The sequence below is a fragment of the Paramisgurnus dabryanus genome, chromosome 1 (assembly GCF_030506205.2).
Source record: "Paramisgurnus dabryanus chromosome 1, PD_genome_1.1, whole genome shotgun sequence".
NCBI classification, from domain to species: Eukaryota; Metazoa; Chordata; class Actinopteri; order Cypriniformes; family Cobitidae; genus Paramisgurnus; species Paramisgurnus dabryanus.
Genome location: NC_133337.1, coordinates 27,965,332 through 27,985,623, shown reverse-complemented (window position 1 = coordinate 27,985,623; position 20,292 = coordinate 27,965,332). Strand labels below are relative to the sequence as shown.

At 35.7% G+C, this 20,292-nt stretch overlaps 1 protein-coding gene and 1 long non-coding RNA gene across 3 annotated transcripts in view; both read right to left on the bottom strand.

Moving 5' to 3' along the window:
• LOC135774810 (scavenger receptor cysteine-rich type 1 protein M130-like) overlaps positions 1–18,384 on the bottom strand; it is a 28,864-nt gene extending 10,480 nt beyond the window's left edge. Inside the window, exons 1-11 of the mRNA XM_073812715.1 lie at positions 18,110–18,384; positions 17,619–17,927; positions 17,040–17,339; positions 14,461–14,769; positions 13,949–14,248; positions 13,542–13,856; positions 13,116–13,457; positions 12,736–13,053; positions 12,308–12,607; positions 12,087–12,161; positions 11,611–11,919 (exon numbers count right to left, since the gene is read on the bottom strand). Of these exons, the coding sequence (XP_073668816.1) occupies positions 11,611–11,919; positions 12,087–12,161; positions 12,308–12,607; positions 12,736–13,053; positions 13,116–13,457; positions 13,542–13,856; positions 13,949–14,248; positions 14,461–14,769; positions 17,040–17,339; positions 17,619–17,927; positions 18,110–18,167 (2,935 nt within the window). The 5' untranslated portion in view covers positions 18,168–18,384. The remainder of the gene's footprint in view (positions 1–11,610; positions 11,920–12,086; positions 12,162–12,307; positions 12,608–12,735; positions 13,054–13,115; positions 13,458–13,541; positions 13,857–13,948; positions 14,249–14,460; positions 14,770–17,039; positions 17,340–17,618; positions 17,928–18,109) is intronic.
• LOC135779187 (uncharacterized) lies at positions 704–3,292 on the bottom strand. Of its 2 annotated transcripts, XR_010544698.2 has the most exons (6): positions 3,030–3,292; positions 2,171–2,316; positions 1,730–1,827; positions 1,504–1,589; positions 1,309–1,423; positions 704–1,183 (listed from the first exon to the last, which is right to left on the bottom strand). It is a non-coding gene; the product is annotated as an uncharacterized lncRNA (long non-coding RNA). The 2 variants fall into 2 exon arrangements; XR_010544697.1 differs by lacking the exon at positions 3,030–3,292 and having other exon boundaries at positions 2,171–3,023.
• Positions 18,385–20,292: the final 1,908 nt, after the last annotated feature.

Sequence of the window (20,292 nt, the reverse complement as noted above, 5' to 3'; positions counted from 1 at the left end):
CCAGCAGGGGGTGCTCACCCTGTGGTCTGTGTAGGTCCTAACACCCCAGTATAGTGACGGGGACACTATACTGTCAAAAAGAACCGTCTTTCGGATGAGACATTAAACAGAGGTCCTGACTCTCTGTGGTCGTTAAAAATCCCAGGATGTCATTCGTAAAAGAGTAGGGGTGTACCCCGGCATCCTGGCCAAACTTGCCCATTGGCCTACTAATCATCCCCATATCTACTAATTGGCTATATCCTCTCCACTACACAGCAAAATCACTGGTGTTAAAATAACACCCAGGGTGTCAAATTTAACACTTGAAAAGTGTGTATATGTGTCCACACTACACTGTGTTAATTTAGTCAAAAGTGTAGTGTTAATTTAACAACACTCATTATATGTTAATTTAACACTCAATATTGTTAAATTTTACACTTTGTTCAACACTATTCATTGTTGTTTCCACACTACACTGGTGTTGGCACAGAAATACAGTGTTAAAAATTAACACTCCTAATTTAAGGTCAACACCAGTGTAATGTGAATTCAACAATGTTAAGTGTTAAAATACTGATTAATAGCCACTTTTGTTGCTAATGGGTTGTTTCTATAAAAGACAAATGGCAAGAAATATTGCAAAACCTCTTTTTATTAAAGTACATCACATTTAATATTTACATTGATACACACAACACTTTGCATTTAACAATGCTTATTTAAATACCTCAGCTACAATTAGAAACAGAATACAGTATGGAATAATGAAAGTTATCTTATACCACAGCGCAGTGACATGAAAACCACTTATTATAAGGTCTTTAATATATCAAATGAGAGTTTAAAAAAAATTAGCCACCCTACTCAAAACTTGAACATTAAAATACACTGCAATTACCTTACTGGCAGGCAGAAATGCTTATCCTTCACAATACTAAAGATTTTTCCATAACAAAACAGACATTTCAATTCAAAAGACGTTTCATTTTTCTTAAATACGTTCCAACCTGGTATTTAGTTCTGTAGTTGTTTTACTCATGATGTAGTGGAAGGCTGCATCAGTGGTCTTCATCATGGAGGGAATGGCTTTTTGGTCCAGAATGATGCAAAAATTCTGGATGCAACTTCTGTTCCCAACGCAGTGCAGGCAGGGCTGTGCCGATTCATCCCCCTCAAAGCATGGATTGATGCTCATCACCTAAGTGTTTTAAAAGAGTGTATTTGATGTGTATTTATGAACTTGTATGCATTTACATGGGGTGAACAATGCAAGCAAACTAACTGCTGAATAAATAACTAGAACAAAATACTAAAAAAACGTACATAGCACAATCAGTAGCTTCAGTTGCACATTGACCCTCTCCAGTCTTTCTTCCTTTCACAAATGAAGGCAAGAGGTGAATGAGCCAGGGAAGAGCTGCCACATCACTGTCCCGTCCTAGCAAAACAGAATTTAAACACCATGAGTATACAGTTAAACTTTAAAACCGTAAAAGTAGCAAACCCATGTACACTTACCATATTTAAACTCCTGTTGACCAGACAGAGGGTCATCCATATTGTTGTATGTTGGCTATTTTGCAATACATCACCTCAGCATATTTCTGCAGATTTTCAAAGACAAAAAGAGTCAAGAAAATACCAAAAAGGGTGCATTTTTAACCGTTATTTGAATCAAAATCATCTCAGTATAATAAATCATGTTAGAGACAGTGTACAGTACTAATGTACTGTGTGTACTCACATAACTAGTTGGTAAGCTCTTATCCTCCAAACTGGGTTAAGGAATAACAGTTCCAGAATTCATGAGTATGCCGTATTCAAATATAGTCTGGTAGGGTCCTATCACAAAAATGACAATAAAGACTCTGAAAACTCAACATTCTTTTTATATTAAAAACAGCACTCAAGACAATATGAATCTTCATTTATACATTTTCAAAATAGTAATCAATTTGATTGCTATTTAATATGACATCAATAGCAAAACGATGTATGAGAAGATAATATATTTTTATTAAAGTTGGCAGCAGGTCATGTGAGTTTCTTTCCAGATTAATAATAATAATAATAATAATAATAATAATAATAATAATAATATGTACAAAACTACATATAAAAAGATTGGTTAACTGTTCAGTTATGTCAAATAAAATGATTTATATGTATAAATATATAAACTTACCTTCTGTAATGAATTTATATAAGTATTAGCAGTCGTTTCTCATTGGAAGTCATCCATGTCAGGTCTTCTTTAATAAACTGCCCTAAAAACAGCATCTCTTCTGAATGATTTGAAGCACTCAGTGTGAACTTTCACCAAACTAGCATCTATAATGACAGAAAAAAAACAAACGTTCACGTTAGCCTTACACGTTTTACACTTTTGTATGTATTTGCCATTTGCATCTGTCTGACATCTAGTGCCACGAAAAGCTTACAACACACAATGCATCCAATCCAGCAATCTGTGCATACAAATGATGATATATTGTGAGGTTTTGGTAAAATTAATTGTTGGTTTGGCGATATTTCCCCTGTTTGCATACATCTTAGAAAAACATATGACAATGCGGTTGCTGTTTTCTCCGTGTTTTTCAGTAATTTGAATAATTAACCGATATCCGTGCACTCACGTGCATGTAAACGACCTCGTTAACTCACGGTATCTAGCCTATATGATTACCTCATAACGAGCATCATATGGTGAATAAACGAGCTTTCATTTAACTTAATTTCATACCTTCAATTTGTAGTGCATGTCGCGTTTTATCATGGTTCAATTCTTTCGTTCATATCTCCTGTTAATATTATCCTTCTTGGTTTTAAACTTTTAGCTAGCAGTTTAACTTTATACTAAACTAACAAGGGAACAACGTTACACAAGGTAGCTCTGATTAAACTGAACCAAATAACGAACAAAGGGGAAATAAAATGGGAAAAATATCTTATTTAGGTTTTTTGGCATATGGCTGCGTAGAGTCAGACAGAGAAATAACAGTTTAATTTAGCCAAACCATGTGAATATTATGAGACTGATTTACCTGATCTCTTCAGTCCTCCGGTGAAAGAAAATGGCGGTAAAATCCCTGACAGGAAATGTTTAGTGGAGGCGTGGCTTGATTTACACCGCTCAGAGTGAAATCTGATAACACCCTTGTTTTACACTGACACTGTCGTGAATATAACACTGGCCTAGCAATGGCAGTGTTATTTTATTACCAGATAGTGTTAAAACAGCATCAACACTGTGTATTTAACACCATCCCTGAAAATTTAACACTGGTGATTTTGCTGTGTAATAAGCTGGTGTGTAGTGGGCGTTCTGGCGCAATATGGCTGCTGTCGCAAACTCCAGGTGGATGCTGCACATTGGTGGTGGTGAGGAGAAATCCCCCTTTCATATGTAAAATACTTTGAGGTCTGCAGAAAAGAGCTATATAAATGTAACAAATTATTATTATATTATATTTATAATTATAATTATTATTAGTAACGTCAACACTGCAAGATGAGGCAGCTGATGGAAGTGCCACCACCAATGCCGCAAATTGAGATGGCCCTACTGGATGTAAATGTTGGCTGGTCTTCCTGGCTACCAACCTCTTCGCTGGTGCTTGGTTGTGACAATTCGCTTGAGTTCTCTTTTCTGCCACCAAGATCTTCATACTTGGTAACGAGTTACAAAGTATAGCATACTTATCACAACATTATTAATTGCGTTGTCAATCCCAAGCACAAATTTATTCAAACGTCTCTCTCTCCTGAACTTGCTGAAGTGTGAAGTGATTTGTGTCATGTGCAGGTGCGATGGGTACAAACCAATAGGGTGTCGGAATGGTATATGTTTATACTTCTCATCCAACCACAATCAAATTCACTCTATCCGGATTTATATAGGTCTTTTTTAATGATGACAAGCCGGAATGAAATAAAAATAATGAGGCGATTTTTCAAATGTAAGGAGTAGGACGTACAGATAATTGCATGAAAATTTAAGGAGTAGAAGTCGGCTGAAAAATAATTACTCGCTTAAATTATAGACAGTGCTGGGCAGTAGCTTCACTACAAGTAGCTTGGCAGTAGCTTAGCTGCTTTCTAAATCAAATAGCTTTTCGGAAGCTAAGCTCTTTTTTTGACCAAGTAGTGAGGTAGCTTCCACACAAGCTACAATTTTCCAAACATTTCTGAAGTCGTCCTGAATTTGAGAATAAGCGCGTCATTTGAATCGACACAGGACGTTGTTTGTTCCGTATTTTCGAGTTGTGCAGCCTTCATTCATACAAAACATTACCACTCGCATTCTGTGAAGACTCGTGCTCTACCTCTGACTGGGTTATGTCACCAAGCCAAGCTAATATAAAAACATGCAATAAATATTACCAGGTGTTTTTGAATAAAGGCAGCTCAAACATGCATTTTATTCTGGGAGTAGGATAAGTCCAGCAAACAGCCCCAAAATGTGAAGTACCTAGGGCTACATTATGCTTGTATTGCCTATAATTACCAAAATGATAAATTGAAACTGAATAAATAATTACATAATAAAACTGGTTAAAAATAAAAAAGTAGCTTGGATGTAGCAAGCTACTATTGATGTAGCTTCGCTTGCTACATTTCCCAGGGGGGGTAGCTTCAGTGTAGTGAGGCTTCATTTAATGTGAAGTAACTAGTAGCTTAGCTCACTACATTTTCCAAGTAGCTTGCCCAGCACTGATTATAGATACCTAAATTTCTACCTAAGTAAGGTAACAAAGTATTTGTACTTCGTTACTTGACACCTCTGGTTTTGATAAATTGATTTCTCTGCACTTGAAGTGAAATTATTCTCACTGAGCCTAACTGAAATGCAACACTCACAACCTACCTCAGACACAGAATCTTAGCCACTGTAAAATCTCACCCACTCAACTTAACTTCAGTATTTTTTTAAACTCTTACCTGTTTGACTCAGCAGTATGTTATCATCAACCTCTGATATTTCCTGCATCTCCCGAGTCTTTTTACAATACCTAAACTCATCAGGTTAGTAACAAATGTTCTGTATAATAATATCAACATTATTAGTGCATGTGATTTGTGTGTTACATGCAATGCACCATTCTCACTCTAGTAGCAGTATAATTAATAACTATTACTGCTAATAACTAGACCTGCTAGATAGCATTTATAAGCAAGCAGCGTTCAGTGTAAGACAGATTTATCCTCTACTGCCACCATGCGGTCATGATTGAAACAACAACACACAACACTCTTCTGCTCATCTCTACTGCGCTTATCTCAAGCATCAAACACATGAACGCGCCCCCTCGAACAACACGCGCGCGCACTGTGTGTTTGAATCATTTGTTTACAATCTATGATTTCAACGTAACTGTTTATTTAAGCTTAACAGAGTTACATATATGTGGATAAAGTGAAGTTTGTGGTTGTTGACTTATTTTGGTCATTTAAGATAAAATCAAAGTTCAATTTCAATTATTAATGTCTTAAGTCATAGTTTTACTATATTGAACATAACTAGTGTATAGGCTACCCTGCTGGATATGCAGCATAGACCTGCATATGTTGTGTTTTGGTGCTAGTAAGTATGGTATTACATGTCATCCAAAACATTTTTACAATACTCTCTTCCATCCTTTCAATAATTTAAATAATCATGAAAAGAGTTTTTGTCATATGGTTAATTTACCCGTAACTTACCATCATTATACCTTGGTCAGATTTAATTTAATAATAAAAAATGCTCAATTTTGTTATCTGTTGATAATATAATTGCCCCTTTTTGGTCTGTAAGAAATAATGTGGATCTTTTTGACAACAAACTCTTAAACACTTTAGATCTGTTTTCTAAACATTTCCAGTTCACCCCAAAATTAAAGTAACCCGCTTTAAACTTTTAACTGAAGTGCTAGATTTAAATGTGAAAGTAGTTTATAAAGATTTTGTAACTCCTCTAAAGATAATACTGAATATCTTTTTTTACATTTTTTAAGTCTCCATCTTTGTTTATAGATAATATGTTTATATATTTCAAGAATTATTTGGGACAATATTAAAAATCTGTCAAAAACTAAGAATTACAAAACTGTTAAAATTCTGTTACATTTATTTGACAAGTATAACTTCTTGTTATGCTGTAATAATATTTTTTTTATGATTTGTTTGTTTATTTGCGTTTTTATTTATTTTTTAAGGTTAATTTATAGTTAAATTTATGTTGTTTATTTTTGTTATATTTTTGTGTGGTTTCTTGCTGCATTTAAAAGTCTTTGAATGTCATTTTGTTGTATAATCTTTTTGGATACTTAAATAAAAAATGAAACAAATGTTGTTGTGAGAGCAACACTAAGGTAAATTGATGTCAGTACAATGTGTTTTTAAATGAAGGCAGCTCAAACATGCATTTTAGTAAACTGCCCCATAATGTCATAAGAAAAAGAAGATACGTTTAGTAATGTTTGTGGTGATAGTTAAAAGACGATGGATTAATAATTGTTTGTTTCTGTATTTGTGTTAATAATCACAAATCTGTGCTGTACAAACTACAGCTTGAATCTGTTTAAATCTGCTGTAATATTTCATATTTCTAAAAGTCAGTGATTTGCCTTCAAAGAGACTGAGAAATGAAAACATCAATATGACAAACTTCTCAAAGAGTGATGGAAAATTTTAACAGTCAACAATTCAATAAGGAGGAATATCCCAAGCTTCTGAAACATCTTTATCTGACTGAATAGAAACTATTAGATGAAGAAGGACAGGAGAAAAAGATGGAAAGGAAGAGTTGTGGATGAAGAGGAAAAAGAGAAAGAAGAGATCATGACATTGAGATCTTCTGAGAAACCTAAACACAACATCTGACCAAACATCTGTCATGAAGCAAAAATCAAAACACAAGTTGAAAGGTGAAGATAAACCTCACAAAATTATGACTGTCTGGTATAAGCTTCATTCAGTAAAAATTATAGATTTAACAATAATAAATAATTAAACAATGAGATATCTAAGTTATATTGTAATTTCAAACGCCATTCATCCAGAAAAAAACAGAAGAAAGTTTCATCGTACCAGAAGACGAAGCAAGAATATTAAAAGATAAAGGAGGAGCTGGAACGATAAAGAGCGGTTTGAGGAGAAGAAACTGACAATTTATCTAATGACATACAGTAAATGATGTAGTAAAAGTATTACATTATAAAACACAATATGATTCATTGACCCCATGCTTGGTTAAAAATTACCCAATGTTGGGTTGTTTTTATGCAACCATGGGGTATAATAACCCAGCAGTTGGGTTAAAACAACCCAGCATTGGGTAAATTTTAACCCAACGGTGTGTACTGTCCAATAGTTACCCATTATGGGTCAAAAATAACCCAGACATTTTTTGAGTGTAAGTGATGCAACAAAAAATGCCTTCGGTAAATAAATAAAGTACAACTTGAACTTAAACAAAAGAGTCAATCCAACCTGCAGATGAAGCTGTTGCTGCAAAAGATTCAAGCAAAAATAATGCAAACTACAAAATGAGACTAATGTTTGTTTAAAATTATGCATTAAACCATTTTAATGCAAAAAAATCATACAAAAACTGTGCTTTATGGATAATTGTGTACAATGTTTGCAAACCTGTTTGTTTATCACAAATATTTGTTTTAAATAAAACACTAAATAAGTGATCTTTGTTTTGTTGATTAAATCATAGAGCACTAAAGTAATTCATAAATGATAAGCTAATATACTAAAGATTAAAATGTATTATAATTTTATGTGAATATAATTATGGTAATTGAACATTTGATGTCAAAGGCAATAAAGAGTTCATGCAACAGTAGATCGTATAATCTCCTTATAGCTTCAAACATTTATGATTTATAGGCAATGGGGCTGTTAGATCAAATAGTCCCTCCCTCTTTATTTGACTCCTCCTACACATCCTCATAGTCTGTTAAAAACAAAAACACATATGCATATTCATTACTGTTGTAATTGTCTCTAGATTAGTGAGGCAATTAGTTAAAGACACACAGACATCCACCAAACAATCAGAATTAAGCATTTAACAGCACGATTAAATCTAGATAAGAGCTATCAAACAAATCATTGAATAGTAAAAAAATGGTTAATAACCTACCTAACACATCTTTATTCACTGGCATTCTTATGTCATCATATTCCTCCTGAACTCCCTCTGATGCACAGAAAAACAATGAAACCAAAATATATCACATTGTACTTCTTAATGTCTCATGATTGTCCCTCATTTTAAAGCAGTTCACTAGCAATAGAAACGTAACTGCAGTGATTACAGTTCAACTCACCATTTATACCTCCAATGTTCTTTCTAATAGGGATGACATCATCATAATTCTCTGGCACGTCCTCTACACATAAACCATAAACGTAAGAAATAATCAGTAAACATAAATACATTTTATCTTCTAAGCATAAAATAAACAGATTTAAAGAATATTGTTTAACACCTTTAGTAATGTTAACTCTTTGCTCTTCTGCAATGATAGGGCCAAAATAACCCCTCACCCTTTAATAGTAGTAGTGTCCAAGTTTTTGAAAAGAGCAGTTTAAGATAATAGATTTTACCAAATCTTCTCTGATCTCCCAGTGATTTATAACATGGGCAGTTTGGGATTTTGTGACTAATTTCGAATAAATTGAAAGAAAACATCTCTGCTTTAATCTCTAAAACATGTTGTAATTTTTTATAACAATACGGGCTCAGTGCGGGCTCAATTGAGAAGCACTCAAAGGCTGGCAGTCACCCATCCACAGCGAATGATTTCCCGCATCTCGCCACAAGATGTCGCCAGCAGCAATATCAGCGCACTCGGTTATTGATCACTTATTTTACTCGTTTAAGGGGACTAGAAGTGCAATAATATAGCGAATGATGAACCAGGTTATGGGGTTTATTTTTGACACAGCCCAGATGTGCAACAGAAACATAACTGCAGTGATTAAAGTTCAACTCACCATTTATACCTTGAATGTTCTGTCTGATAATGATGACATCATCATAATTCTCTGGCACGTCTGCTACACACATAAAATATAAGACCATATAAACAAAGATAATCAGTGAACACACATTTGATCTTTTCTAGGCTTAAATTTAAATGAAAGAAAATAGTTTAAAATAAGACCTTTAGTAAAATTAAAAGCTATGTCTGAAATCAAATTTTTTACTTTATTTTTTATTATTTTATAGATTTACATACTCCTCCGGGTGGGCTATATTAGTAAAGTAAAGGGCAGTTGTGTTATCTACAAATGTAACTTTTAACACTGCAAAAAACTATAAACAATAATTTAAACTTAACATATAGGCATAAAAAATTTACAAAAATGTTTTTTTTTAATTACTTAATATTTCAACCTATATTGCTAAAAATCTATACCTGTCTGACAATCTGCTGACAGTCCATCAGTGATGACATCATTATAGTATCCTGGTGTGAATTTCTGTTCTGCTACACAATGTAAAGCCAAAAATATGTTCTTACGGGTCTATATCTTTTTATTCAAACAATGAAATCATGTGATCGGTTCACAAGGTTACTGACCTTTTATGTCACTGCAGGTGGGGACATCATTATCATATTCAGTTATGGATTCTATTGGGGGGAAAAATAGTGGTACTTTATGAGAACTGTGGTGTAAATTGTAGGATTTCTGAGAATCCTTACATTTCACTTAAGAGCTGAATTTTTATATTTATTATTGAACTGTGTAAATTAAATGGTCTTGTATTAAAAAATACTGCAGTCCTCTGACCTGACAAAGGTTCATCAGCATCTTCATATCCAGAATGCTGTTCTTCAGAGATGAGACTCCCTGTTAAAGTGAAGCAGAAGAGTCAGAAACATGTTGATCATTACAAACAACCTCAACCTACATTTACATCACAGAGTACAAGAATATCACATCAACCTATTTTATCTAGATTTATATTAAAACATTATTTAGACATTAAAAATATAAGTTAACTTCATTCTGCAAACACACACCTGTATCCTGACATGAACTCATCTCTCACCGGATTCAAGACAAACAGACAGGAAGAAGCGCACACACACCTGCATATAAACTTACAAGCATATGAACCCCCCTCCCCATTAACCTCCAAAAATAATCACACACACACACACACACACACACACACACACACACACACCTGCAGCTCTGTGGAGGAATTGTGTGGTTTGAAGCCGGAGGTTTAACAGGACTAATAATTAGGGCTGGGCCGATCCACTTTTTCTATTACCGATACGATTTCGATACCTGTATTCTGAGTATCGACCGATACCGATCCCGATCCAATACTAGTATTTTTCTTGATCCATTTAGAATTGTGTGTGTGTATAAACACATATATACGCACACATATACACACAAAACATGTTGCACAAAATCAAAAGAATATCATGTCAAGTGAATTTTTTTTTAATGAGATACAAGTTAAAAGAATTTAAGTGTTTTTACAAATTTAATAATTGTTTTTGAGTGGACATACGACTGAGCAAATAAAAAGTTCAAGTACATTTTTACTTAATTGCGCAAACTGTCACAACATGAAAGACTTTTTAATCAGATGTTTAAAATACGGCTTTTGTGTGTGTTTGTGTGTGTGTGTATGACATATTTAATTCACGCTACTCCAGTGTATTAACTCGGCGAGCACCAAACCATTCAGTTTTTGTGACCTTAAATATCTTCATATTTGCATTTGTTTTTCGCATAAGGCTGTTGAATATATTAGGAAGATTTTGAATATAGTGTATAATAACATTTATGGTGCTTTTATAATAGTTTGACTTTTCTGTAGCATGACAGTAACAACCACAAGTAACGCACAGTATCGGATTTGGATTGGCCCCGTTTTTTCGATACCCGATCCAGCAAAAAAGGTCCGTATTGACCCGATATCCGATCCAAAGTATTGGATCGGCCCACCCCTATCCGATATCCGATCCAAAGTATTGGATCGGCCCACCCCTACTAATAATAGACGAACATCAGCTCAAGTCACAAACATCAGACTGACTTTAATATTTCTACATCTGATTTGATTGAATAAGACAGAAGTCTCACCTCTCTGAGTGAAGTGTTTGTGTGTGTTTGTGTGTCTGTGATCAATCTCTTCATAAACTGCCTCAGTCTGAGTCCTGTGTCTCCTCTTAGAGAGAGCTGTGAGTGTAGACACACAAACACAACACATGACTGATGATACACTGAACAAGACTGTAGTAAGATTGATGTTGATGTAGTTCAATATGTCAGATGTGTACTTGTATGTGATGTGTGGATCTCTGTACCTCTCCTCATCTCTCTGTTGTGTTGAATCAGTATCAGCAGCGGCACTAAGAGCAGTAAGAGCAAAACTCCCAGAACAATCACAACCACTGGAGGATTGAAGAGAGGAGGAGTTTGTGGAGGAGTCACTGATCTCCTGTTTGTCTGAGAAACTGAAGGAGAAGCTGATGTTGTTGTTGTTGTTGCAGGAGTTGTCGACACTGACAAGTCTGTAAAATAACCCCACAAATATTAAAGAAACTGCTGAAATGATAAAGAATTGATTTCTCAGTGTTTTCCTCTCACTTGCACAGATGAGTCTAACTTGTTCTTTGTGTGAGCAGTCAGTGTGTTTTTTCAGGACATGAGGACAGTCCCACAGGTGAATCTCAGTCCCTCTGCACTCGACTCTGTTCATCCACACAACACCTTCACCAGCACCAAACGCTTCATTCCCATCAACACTCAATGCTGCTCCACAACCCAGCTGCCTGCAGACCACCTGAGCATCTCTGATGTCCCACAGATCATCACAGACTGAACCCCACACAGAGTTATGATAAACCTCCAGTCTCCCCGAACACAAACCCTTCCCTCCTCTCAGTCTGAGAGGAAGATGATCTACATCACACACATCAAACAACATTTACAACAACACACTGAGACTCAAACTGAGATTTAAATGTAAATTACACAAAGATAAAATATATATTTATGATTAGTGATGAATGATAAAAGTTTTGTAATAATCATTTGAACTTGTTTTTTTTTTAATCATATATACATACTTGAACATTGTCTCTGGTATGGAGATGGTGAGGTAGAGCATGACAGATGAGTCTGAGGGGTCTTTTCCTTGGAAACTGAAACATGTTAAAACAACACTGAAGAAAACAGTATAATAGTCAACATCTTTGTGCATTGGATCTTAATGATCATCTCACCCAGTCATCTGGTTTATTTTTTTAGAAATATCAATCTACATCTAAAACAGAAAGTACTCTCTTACCTGAACAGGTGATTTTAACAACCTTATTTGGACCACAGTCATTCTGTCCCCAAGGTGAAGATGGACACTGCCATATAGTGGAGTCATCTGATCGACATTTAAAGTAATCCAACCAATTCTGAGACCTCAGTCCATCTGAAGAACTGAATTCACTGGCAGATCTTCCACAGTTCAGCTCTTGACAGATCAGACTCGCTGTGTCTCTGTTCATCTGATTGTAGCAAACATTACCCCAGGATCCATTGTAGAAAACCTCCACATTCCCTTCACAGCCTTCAGTTAACCTGAGCTCTTTAAACTCTAGATTGAAAAGGATCATTGAAATCAAGTCAGAGTCTGGTGACATTTCACAATTAATGTATCTGATCAAAACATATTTAATTATTTTTAACCACATTAACTTCTTATGACTACAGGTTATTGTTTACCTGAGCACACAACTCCTACATCCTCCTTATGTTTACAGCCATGATTTCCCCAGACCCGTGATGAGCAGCTCCACAGTGATGTCTCATTCCCCTCACAGTTCACATCATCCAGCCATATGGGTCCAGAACCAGGACCAAACCAGGCTGGTACTGGCTGATTACTGAGAGCCACTCCACACTGCAGCTGTCTGCACACCACATGAGCATCTTTAATATCCCAGGAGTCATCACACACTGTACCCCATGAGCCTTTGTGAAAAACCTCCAGCCTTCCTGCACAATCTCCACCAGAACCCACCAACCTGATGGACTTCTGACCTGAGATCAGACAAAGAGTTAGCAAAAAAAATATGTAACCCATTTTATAGAATCATCTGGACAGATATTATAATTCTGACCAAGGCAGGTGATTGATAGTTTTTGTGTTGCGCTGCAGTTGAGAGTTTGTGGAGAGCTGCAGTTCCTCAGATGATCTTCAGTCCCAGAGCACTGGAAGCCCATCACACACTCATAACTGTGTTCATCACTGGATGAAGAGGAGTTAGTGAAGTTCAGCACAGAGCCACAGCCCAGCTGTCTGCAGACCACAGAGGATTCAGTGAGACTCCAGGAGTCCAGCAGAACTCTCCTCCAAACCTGATGAATGTAAACTTCCACCTCACCCTCACACTCTCTCTCTCCAGACAACCTCACTCGACCATCATGAAGAGACAGAGAGGAATCTGGAGAAAGGATTTGACATTTTCAGATTGATTACGATCACACTACAGTAACTTCATGTTAATGACAGAGTGAAGTTCACTCACTAGAACAAATGACTCCAACATCTTGTTTATGAGAGGATTCAGCTCGACTCCATGAAGAGATTGAACAATCTGAGAGTTTTGTTTCACTCCCCTGACAATCAAACACATCAGCCCAGATTTCACCAGATCCCTCTCCAAACCAGTCCACTCCCACAACAGACACAGCAATCCCACAATTCAGCTCTCTACAGAGAACATTGGCAGCTCCAATATTCATGGACTCATCACACACTGAGCCCCATTTACTGAAATACCAACGCTCAACTCGACCAGAGCAGATATCAGAGCCGTTCACCAGTCTGAGGTCAGAGTAACCTGCACAGAGATTAATTCAAAACACATATTCTCAGAAGACAGTATCTGCTTATAATATTAGGTATCTTTATTGGTTCAGCATTAGTATTTACCAGAACATATGAGTCCCACATCATTGTCATGAGTGCAGGTTACTTTACGTGAAGTATATGAACATGATCGAATGTGAGATTCATCTCCTCTACATTGAATCTCTTGTGTCCACACCTGCCCCTCTCCTTTACCAAAAGTATCTGCACCCAGCAGCTGTACAGGAACCCCACAGTTCAGCTCTCTACACACAACCTCTGCATCTTTTTGGTCAAAGGCAGCATCACACACTGAAACCCATGTGTTTCCTCGATGCATCTCAACTCTCCCAGAACAGCGAGAACCTCCAACCAGCCTGATTGCTTAAATTAAAAGAGGAATATTCATGTAGTTTGTTACAATTTCAACAAGTTACTTCTTGTTATAATAGATAACACATTTAAAAATTATTCAAATGAACCCCTCAGAAATAATATTGTGTGAAAACGTCTAAAAGTGAAAAAGAATGTGGAGGAAGGTTTTGTATTTATTCTATAATTTTAAGTTTTATGTAAAGCATACATATAGATCTTACCCGAGCAGACGACTCCAGCATCATTAGCATGTTTACCCTCCTGTTTCCACCATCTATTTTTTCTGCAGTGTCTCAGGTCAGACTCTTGTCCAGTGCACTGTACATTATTAATCCAGATTGGCCCTTTCCCTTCTCCAAAATGAGCTTGCGTTGGTGCATCTACAGCCTCTCCACAGTCCAGCTCTCTACACACCACTGCAGCATCTCTCAGATCCCAACCATCATCACTCACTGTTCCCCATTGACCTTCATGAAGAACCTCAACTCTACCCGAACAATGACTGCTACCACCAACTAATCTCAGTGTGTCTGAAAGACAGAGTACAGATGAATCAAAGAAATTTACAAAAATAAAGATGCTTTTATGATTTATTTATGTTGTAAAATTTTTCACTAAGTAAGTTATCCTTAACTAATGCAATAAAGTAACAAAATAAGTAAGGAATAATTGACGATGGGCCGTTGAATTAATCGAAAATAATGCACACCCAAGGTGTTAATGGAGCACAATGCGAAGCCGTTACAATGCGGGTGTGCATTATTTATAAAAAAAACTCTACAGCATTCTTTAATCTTATTTGTTGTTTAAATAAATGTTTTTTTTTTAAGTAGTGCATTGTCACAACAAAACAAGATAGATTTTTGTGTTACACTTGTTTTTAGTTCATATACATGACTATGACCTTGGCTTGTTATGTAACTGAAAACACATTTTGTCATTTATCTTTGCAAAAAATAATGAAATTACATCAAATGTTTTAATTGCCAACAATACAACCTTGAATTGTGGAGAATAAAACATTTTTTCAACAGTTTGAACACTAAAATTAAATCAAATTAGAATTAAATACATTTTTAACATAATGCAATTATCAGCGTCTGTGAGTACAGTTTGCTAAACCGTGTGCACGGTTTATGAATTTGTGGGTACGGATTGCAAAAAAACGGAGGTTACGGTTTACAAATCTGAGAGCATGGATGTTAACTCGTGCATACGGTTTGTAAAAAATAGGGAACAGTTTTTATAATCTGTGAGTATGGTTTATAAACTGAGGGGAGTTTATAAATAACAAATCCGTGATCACGGATTTGTGGGTCTTGTTTTCTTTTCTCCAAGGGGTGACCTGCCGGGCTCGCTCGAATTGATTTTGTCAAGTGGGTGATGTCCTTAGGGCAACATATTGTGTTGACCCAAGGACAACATTTTTCTAAATAAAACCTAAACCCACACCAAACCCCAACCCTAACCATAACCAAACCCTAAAATCAGAGGGACATGATAAGTGAAAAACAATGGTCTAGAAACAGCTAATCCTGGTTGTAAGCTTAAACTTAAAACAAACTGTAAACTTATTTCTGAAATCTGATTTGTTGATTGAAATGTTGTACTGAGGACATACGCACAACCGGCGCAAAGTCATAGAATGTCTCTGAACAGGTTCACGCCCACTTTTGGGGGAAAACAAACTAGACTTCCCATTGACTTCCATACAAAATAGCGGACCAAAGCAACGTTCGTAAACACCCGGCAGGCGTAAATAACTTAAGAAATCACTCAGATTAAACATGTCGAGTAATTATTTGTCCACCCTGCCTGAGCCCGAAAGATACATTAACACATTTAATTTGGTCAATATAAAAACATGTTCTTTCATTCTCACAGCGTCACATTTGAGTAACAACGCAACGCTCCCCAGTGGCCAGAGGTGTCTTACCCGGACATTTACTCGTACCTCATCGAGTCAACAGGGAACCCAGTGGATGTTTTTACTTCATATTTGAAAGTTACTTCATATTTATATATTATGTCTTTATATTTACAGTACTGAGTGCACTTTTCTGTCCAGCCATACAACTAGCCTTAGTGATTTTCCAGCAATCACTGGATAACGTTGTTACACAAATTTGACGCTGGGAGAATGAATGGGACATGTTTTTATATTGACCAAATTAAATGTGTTAATGTATCTTTCGCACTCTATGGCAGGCAGGGTGGACAGATAATTACTCGACATGTTTAATCTGAGTGATTTCTTAAGTTATTTACGCCTGCCGGCTGTGTACAAACGTTGCTTTGTTCCACTATTTTGTATGGAAGTCTATGAGAAGTCTAGTTTGTTTTCCCCCAAAAAAGGGCCGGTGACGAAATTTACAGTCAAGTTCCCGGATGTGCCGGTAGTCCGTATCAACTACTTTGCAAAATCAGGAGAGCCTGCCGGGCTCCGTAATAAGGGCCCATGTTACTTTCACCCCGGTTCTCCCCTACTACTAAACAATTTAATGTATAGTGAACAAACATTTAACAATGACTGCAATTTAGCAGGTTATCAGTATTTTTTACTTACATTTTTTCATTCTTTTATTGATTACTTTCAGTGTTTTATTTCTGTAATTTCATTTAAACCTGGTGTATACGGAACTGTAATGCGGTTAATAGACCTGGAGCTAATTCATAATATAGGTGCCCTATAGATGTCAAATTGTTAGTTTGTGAAACCCATTGCATTAACTAACGCAAATAAATTAAACCTTAGGCTATATGAATAATTTACCATGTAAAAGTAATTATGTTCACCTACCGACACATACAATGCCAACATCATTTTCATGGGAACAGTTGATGTGTGAAGGTGATGTTGGACAAAGATCAAACTGATATTCATCTCCTCTACATTGAATCTCTTGTGTCCACACCTGCCCCTCTCCTTTACCAAAAGTATCTGCACCCAGCAGCTGTACAGGAGGTCCACAGCCCATCTCTCTACACACAACCTCTGCATCCTGATCATCAAACACAGCATCACACACTGACATCCAGGTGTTTTCTCGAGGTATCTCTAATCTTCCAGAACAGCGAGAACCTCCAACCAGTCTAAGTCCTAAAATTTCAGGGTAATATTGTAAAATTTCAATTTTTCATATTGTAAAACATGATATTCACATACTGTACAGAGTTATTTTCAACTCATAATGGTTAAATATTAGACAGAACACATGCTGGGTTAAAAATGACCCAATGCTGGGTTGTTGTTATGTAACTATGGATTATAATAACCCAGCAGCTGGGTTAAAGTCTTGTCAATAATTGTTTATCATCACAATTCATTAATTAACAATCAATACTTATTATGTGTTCAGTCATACTAATAAAAACATACCTCTGCAGATAACTCCAATATCTTCATTGTGATTACAATTAGGATCATAAATTGCCATTCTATTGCATGTCATTACTGTGAATTCTGATCCACTACAGTCAAGGTTAACCTTCCAAATTGTTCCTGATCCCGGTCCAAAGTGAGCACCACGTATTGTTTCTGGATTACTGTCACAGCCTAACTGCATACACAACAGTGATGTGGCTGTTAAATCCCAATAATCAAAACACATGGTTGCCCATTCTGCTTTATAAAACATCTCTATCCTACCAGCACAAGAATTACTGCCACCCACCAGCCTCATTCTGTCTGTAAACAAAATATTAAAGAATGTAAATGATGACAGAAGACAGACAGTTAATAACAGATAAAACTGACCACTGAATCAGACAAAACTTTTATATTAATGCAAACATTAAAATAATCAAAATATATTATAACGTACTAATAAATAACATGAACATATAGACATCTTGACTGTACAAACGTACCAGCTGTAGAGAGTGTGAATATAGAGGACAGAAGAATGAATGTTAGACAGCTCTTCATCTTCTTCAGCTCTTCAACTCAAGACTGAAAGCTCCTCACAGCTGCCTGTAGAGATGTAGAGATGCTACACAACCACCAAACCAATCAAAGACTCTTTTACCTTATTAGAGAGAAGAGAGGAAATCAACAAAGAGCTTCAGCGACAAATCACAGGACACATTTTTCATTCTTGCCATATTTATTAAAGTACGTCAGCACTGAGAAACACGACGACTCCTTTACCTCATATGAACATTAAACATATGATATAAAAGAGTGACAAAAATCAAACAACTTAAAGGAAACTTTGCTGGAAACATCCCAGTTTATTTTGAGCATCAATGTCCTACATGCAGATTTATATAAATACAAGCATTAATAACTGTTTGTTTAACTGTTTTTAGCTACACATTAGTTTAACGCTTTGTGTGGAAACAAATGAACTGCTAAAAAACTGTCTGGCTAAACTAGTTATTTATAAAATAATCATTTTGGAGTGAGCTGTTAAGCCGAAAGTATACTAGGGACGTCCGCGTATGCGCGCCGTCCGCATGACGTCATTTTCGTCATCAAGAGGGTCCACGGCCGGCCGCGCGGACCGTCCGCGTGCAGCCCAAAATTTGAGACCGCGCGGACAGTGCGCGTACAGTCCGCGTACAACAGCGCATGCGCGTGAAAATATTTAGACAGTGCACTCCACTATAAACAATTATACAAAGAAAATAGACAGCATTTGCACACACACTACCGTTTTTCTTCTTTAACTTTTACTTCTTCCAAGAACAGAAAGCTCTGGAGCATGTTTGTTTGATTGCTGTTCTTTGTTGTCTTGTTGTTTGTTCTAACTGTGTTTGCAATGGTGGATGAGTTACTTTTCTTCTCCTATCCTAATGTTTTAATGTACTGTAAATGTCGCCAAATCAGTGCTGCCCTGACAGCCTGTTAGACTAATAATTTGAATAAGAAATCATTTGTATTGCGTATAGTGTCGAACGCGGCCATCCGCGTGTAGCCGCGGGGAGTACACTCGAAAAGCTGCGCGGACGCGTGCGCGCGCGAGCCGGACGCGGACGCGGAAAAAAGTATACCGCGGCCTTTAGTGTTTATGCTAGAGTTTAAATACACTGTAAAAAATACTTTGCTGCCTTAAATTTCATATCATGAGAAAATTTTATTAGCATTATTTTTTCTATTTTTTATGATAAAAAATAATGTTTTAAAAGAAAGTTTGATATAACACAAATCAAAGGGTAATACTTTAGAATAAGGTTGTTTTTGTTAAGATAAATGCATAATTAAGCAATAATTAACTAACAATAAATAATACTTGGTTAAATAAACAATGATTTTATGCACAATGGACTAACATAAATAACATTAACAAAGATTATTAAATGTTGAAAAACTATATTGCTCATTGTTAGTTCATGTTAGCTAATGCATTTACTACAGTAACAATAAAATTTTTATTGTAAAGTGTTTCTGATATCTGTGATTAAAAATATAAATATACATGATTTTTTTTTAGGTTTAACTTACCTTGAATTATGGCACAATGGTAGTTCATGTTATCTTACAAATGTTAACAAATACAACCTTATTGTAAATTGTTACCAATAACAAACCGAAAATAATATCATATTAATATTATTTATTTTCTAATAATAAAATGAATAATTATAATATTTTACAATTTGTATTTGTGCTAAATCATGATATTATAACAAAGAATTGTAAATATTTATTTAAAGAATAGCACTTCATTCACATTATTTATCAGTTTTTTATCACAATGTTAATAATAAAAGTCAGAGTAAATCATGTAAATTTATTGATTCAATTCTATGATAAAATAATTATACAACACACATTAAGATTTATTAAAACTCAGATCTCTTTCAAACTCCCAGCATTGAACATTATTTTTATGATTTGATCTATTTGTAAAAAAAATACATAAATAGTGAATGATATGATTCATTAGGTAGTTAAGTACAAAAGAGCATTACCAAATCTGTCAAAAATTATATTACAAGACCAGAACTGAATAAAAATTTCTGCTGTACTGTATGAAGAACTGTATGAATATAAGCCTCAAATAAGGCAAATTGAAAACTTAAACTTCTCTGAGATCCCATAACTGTAA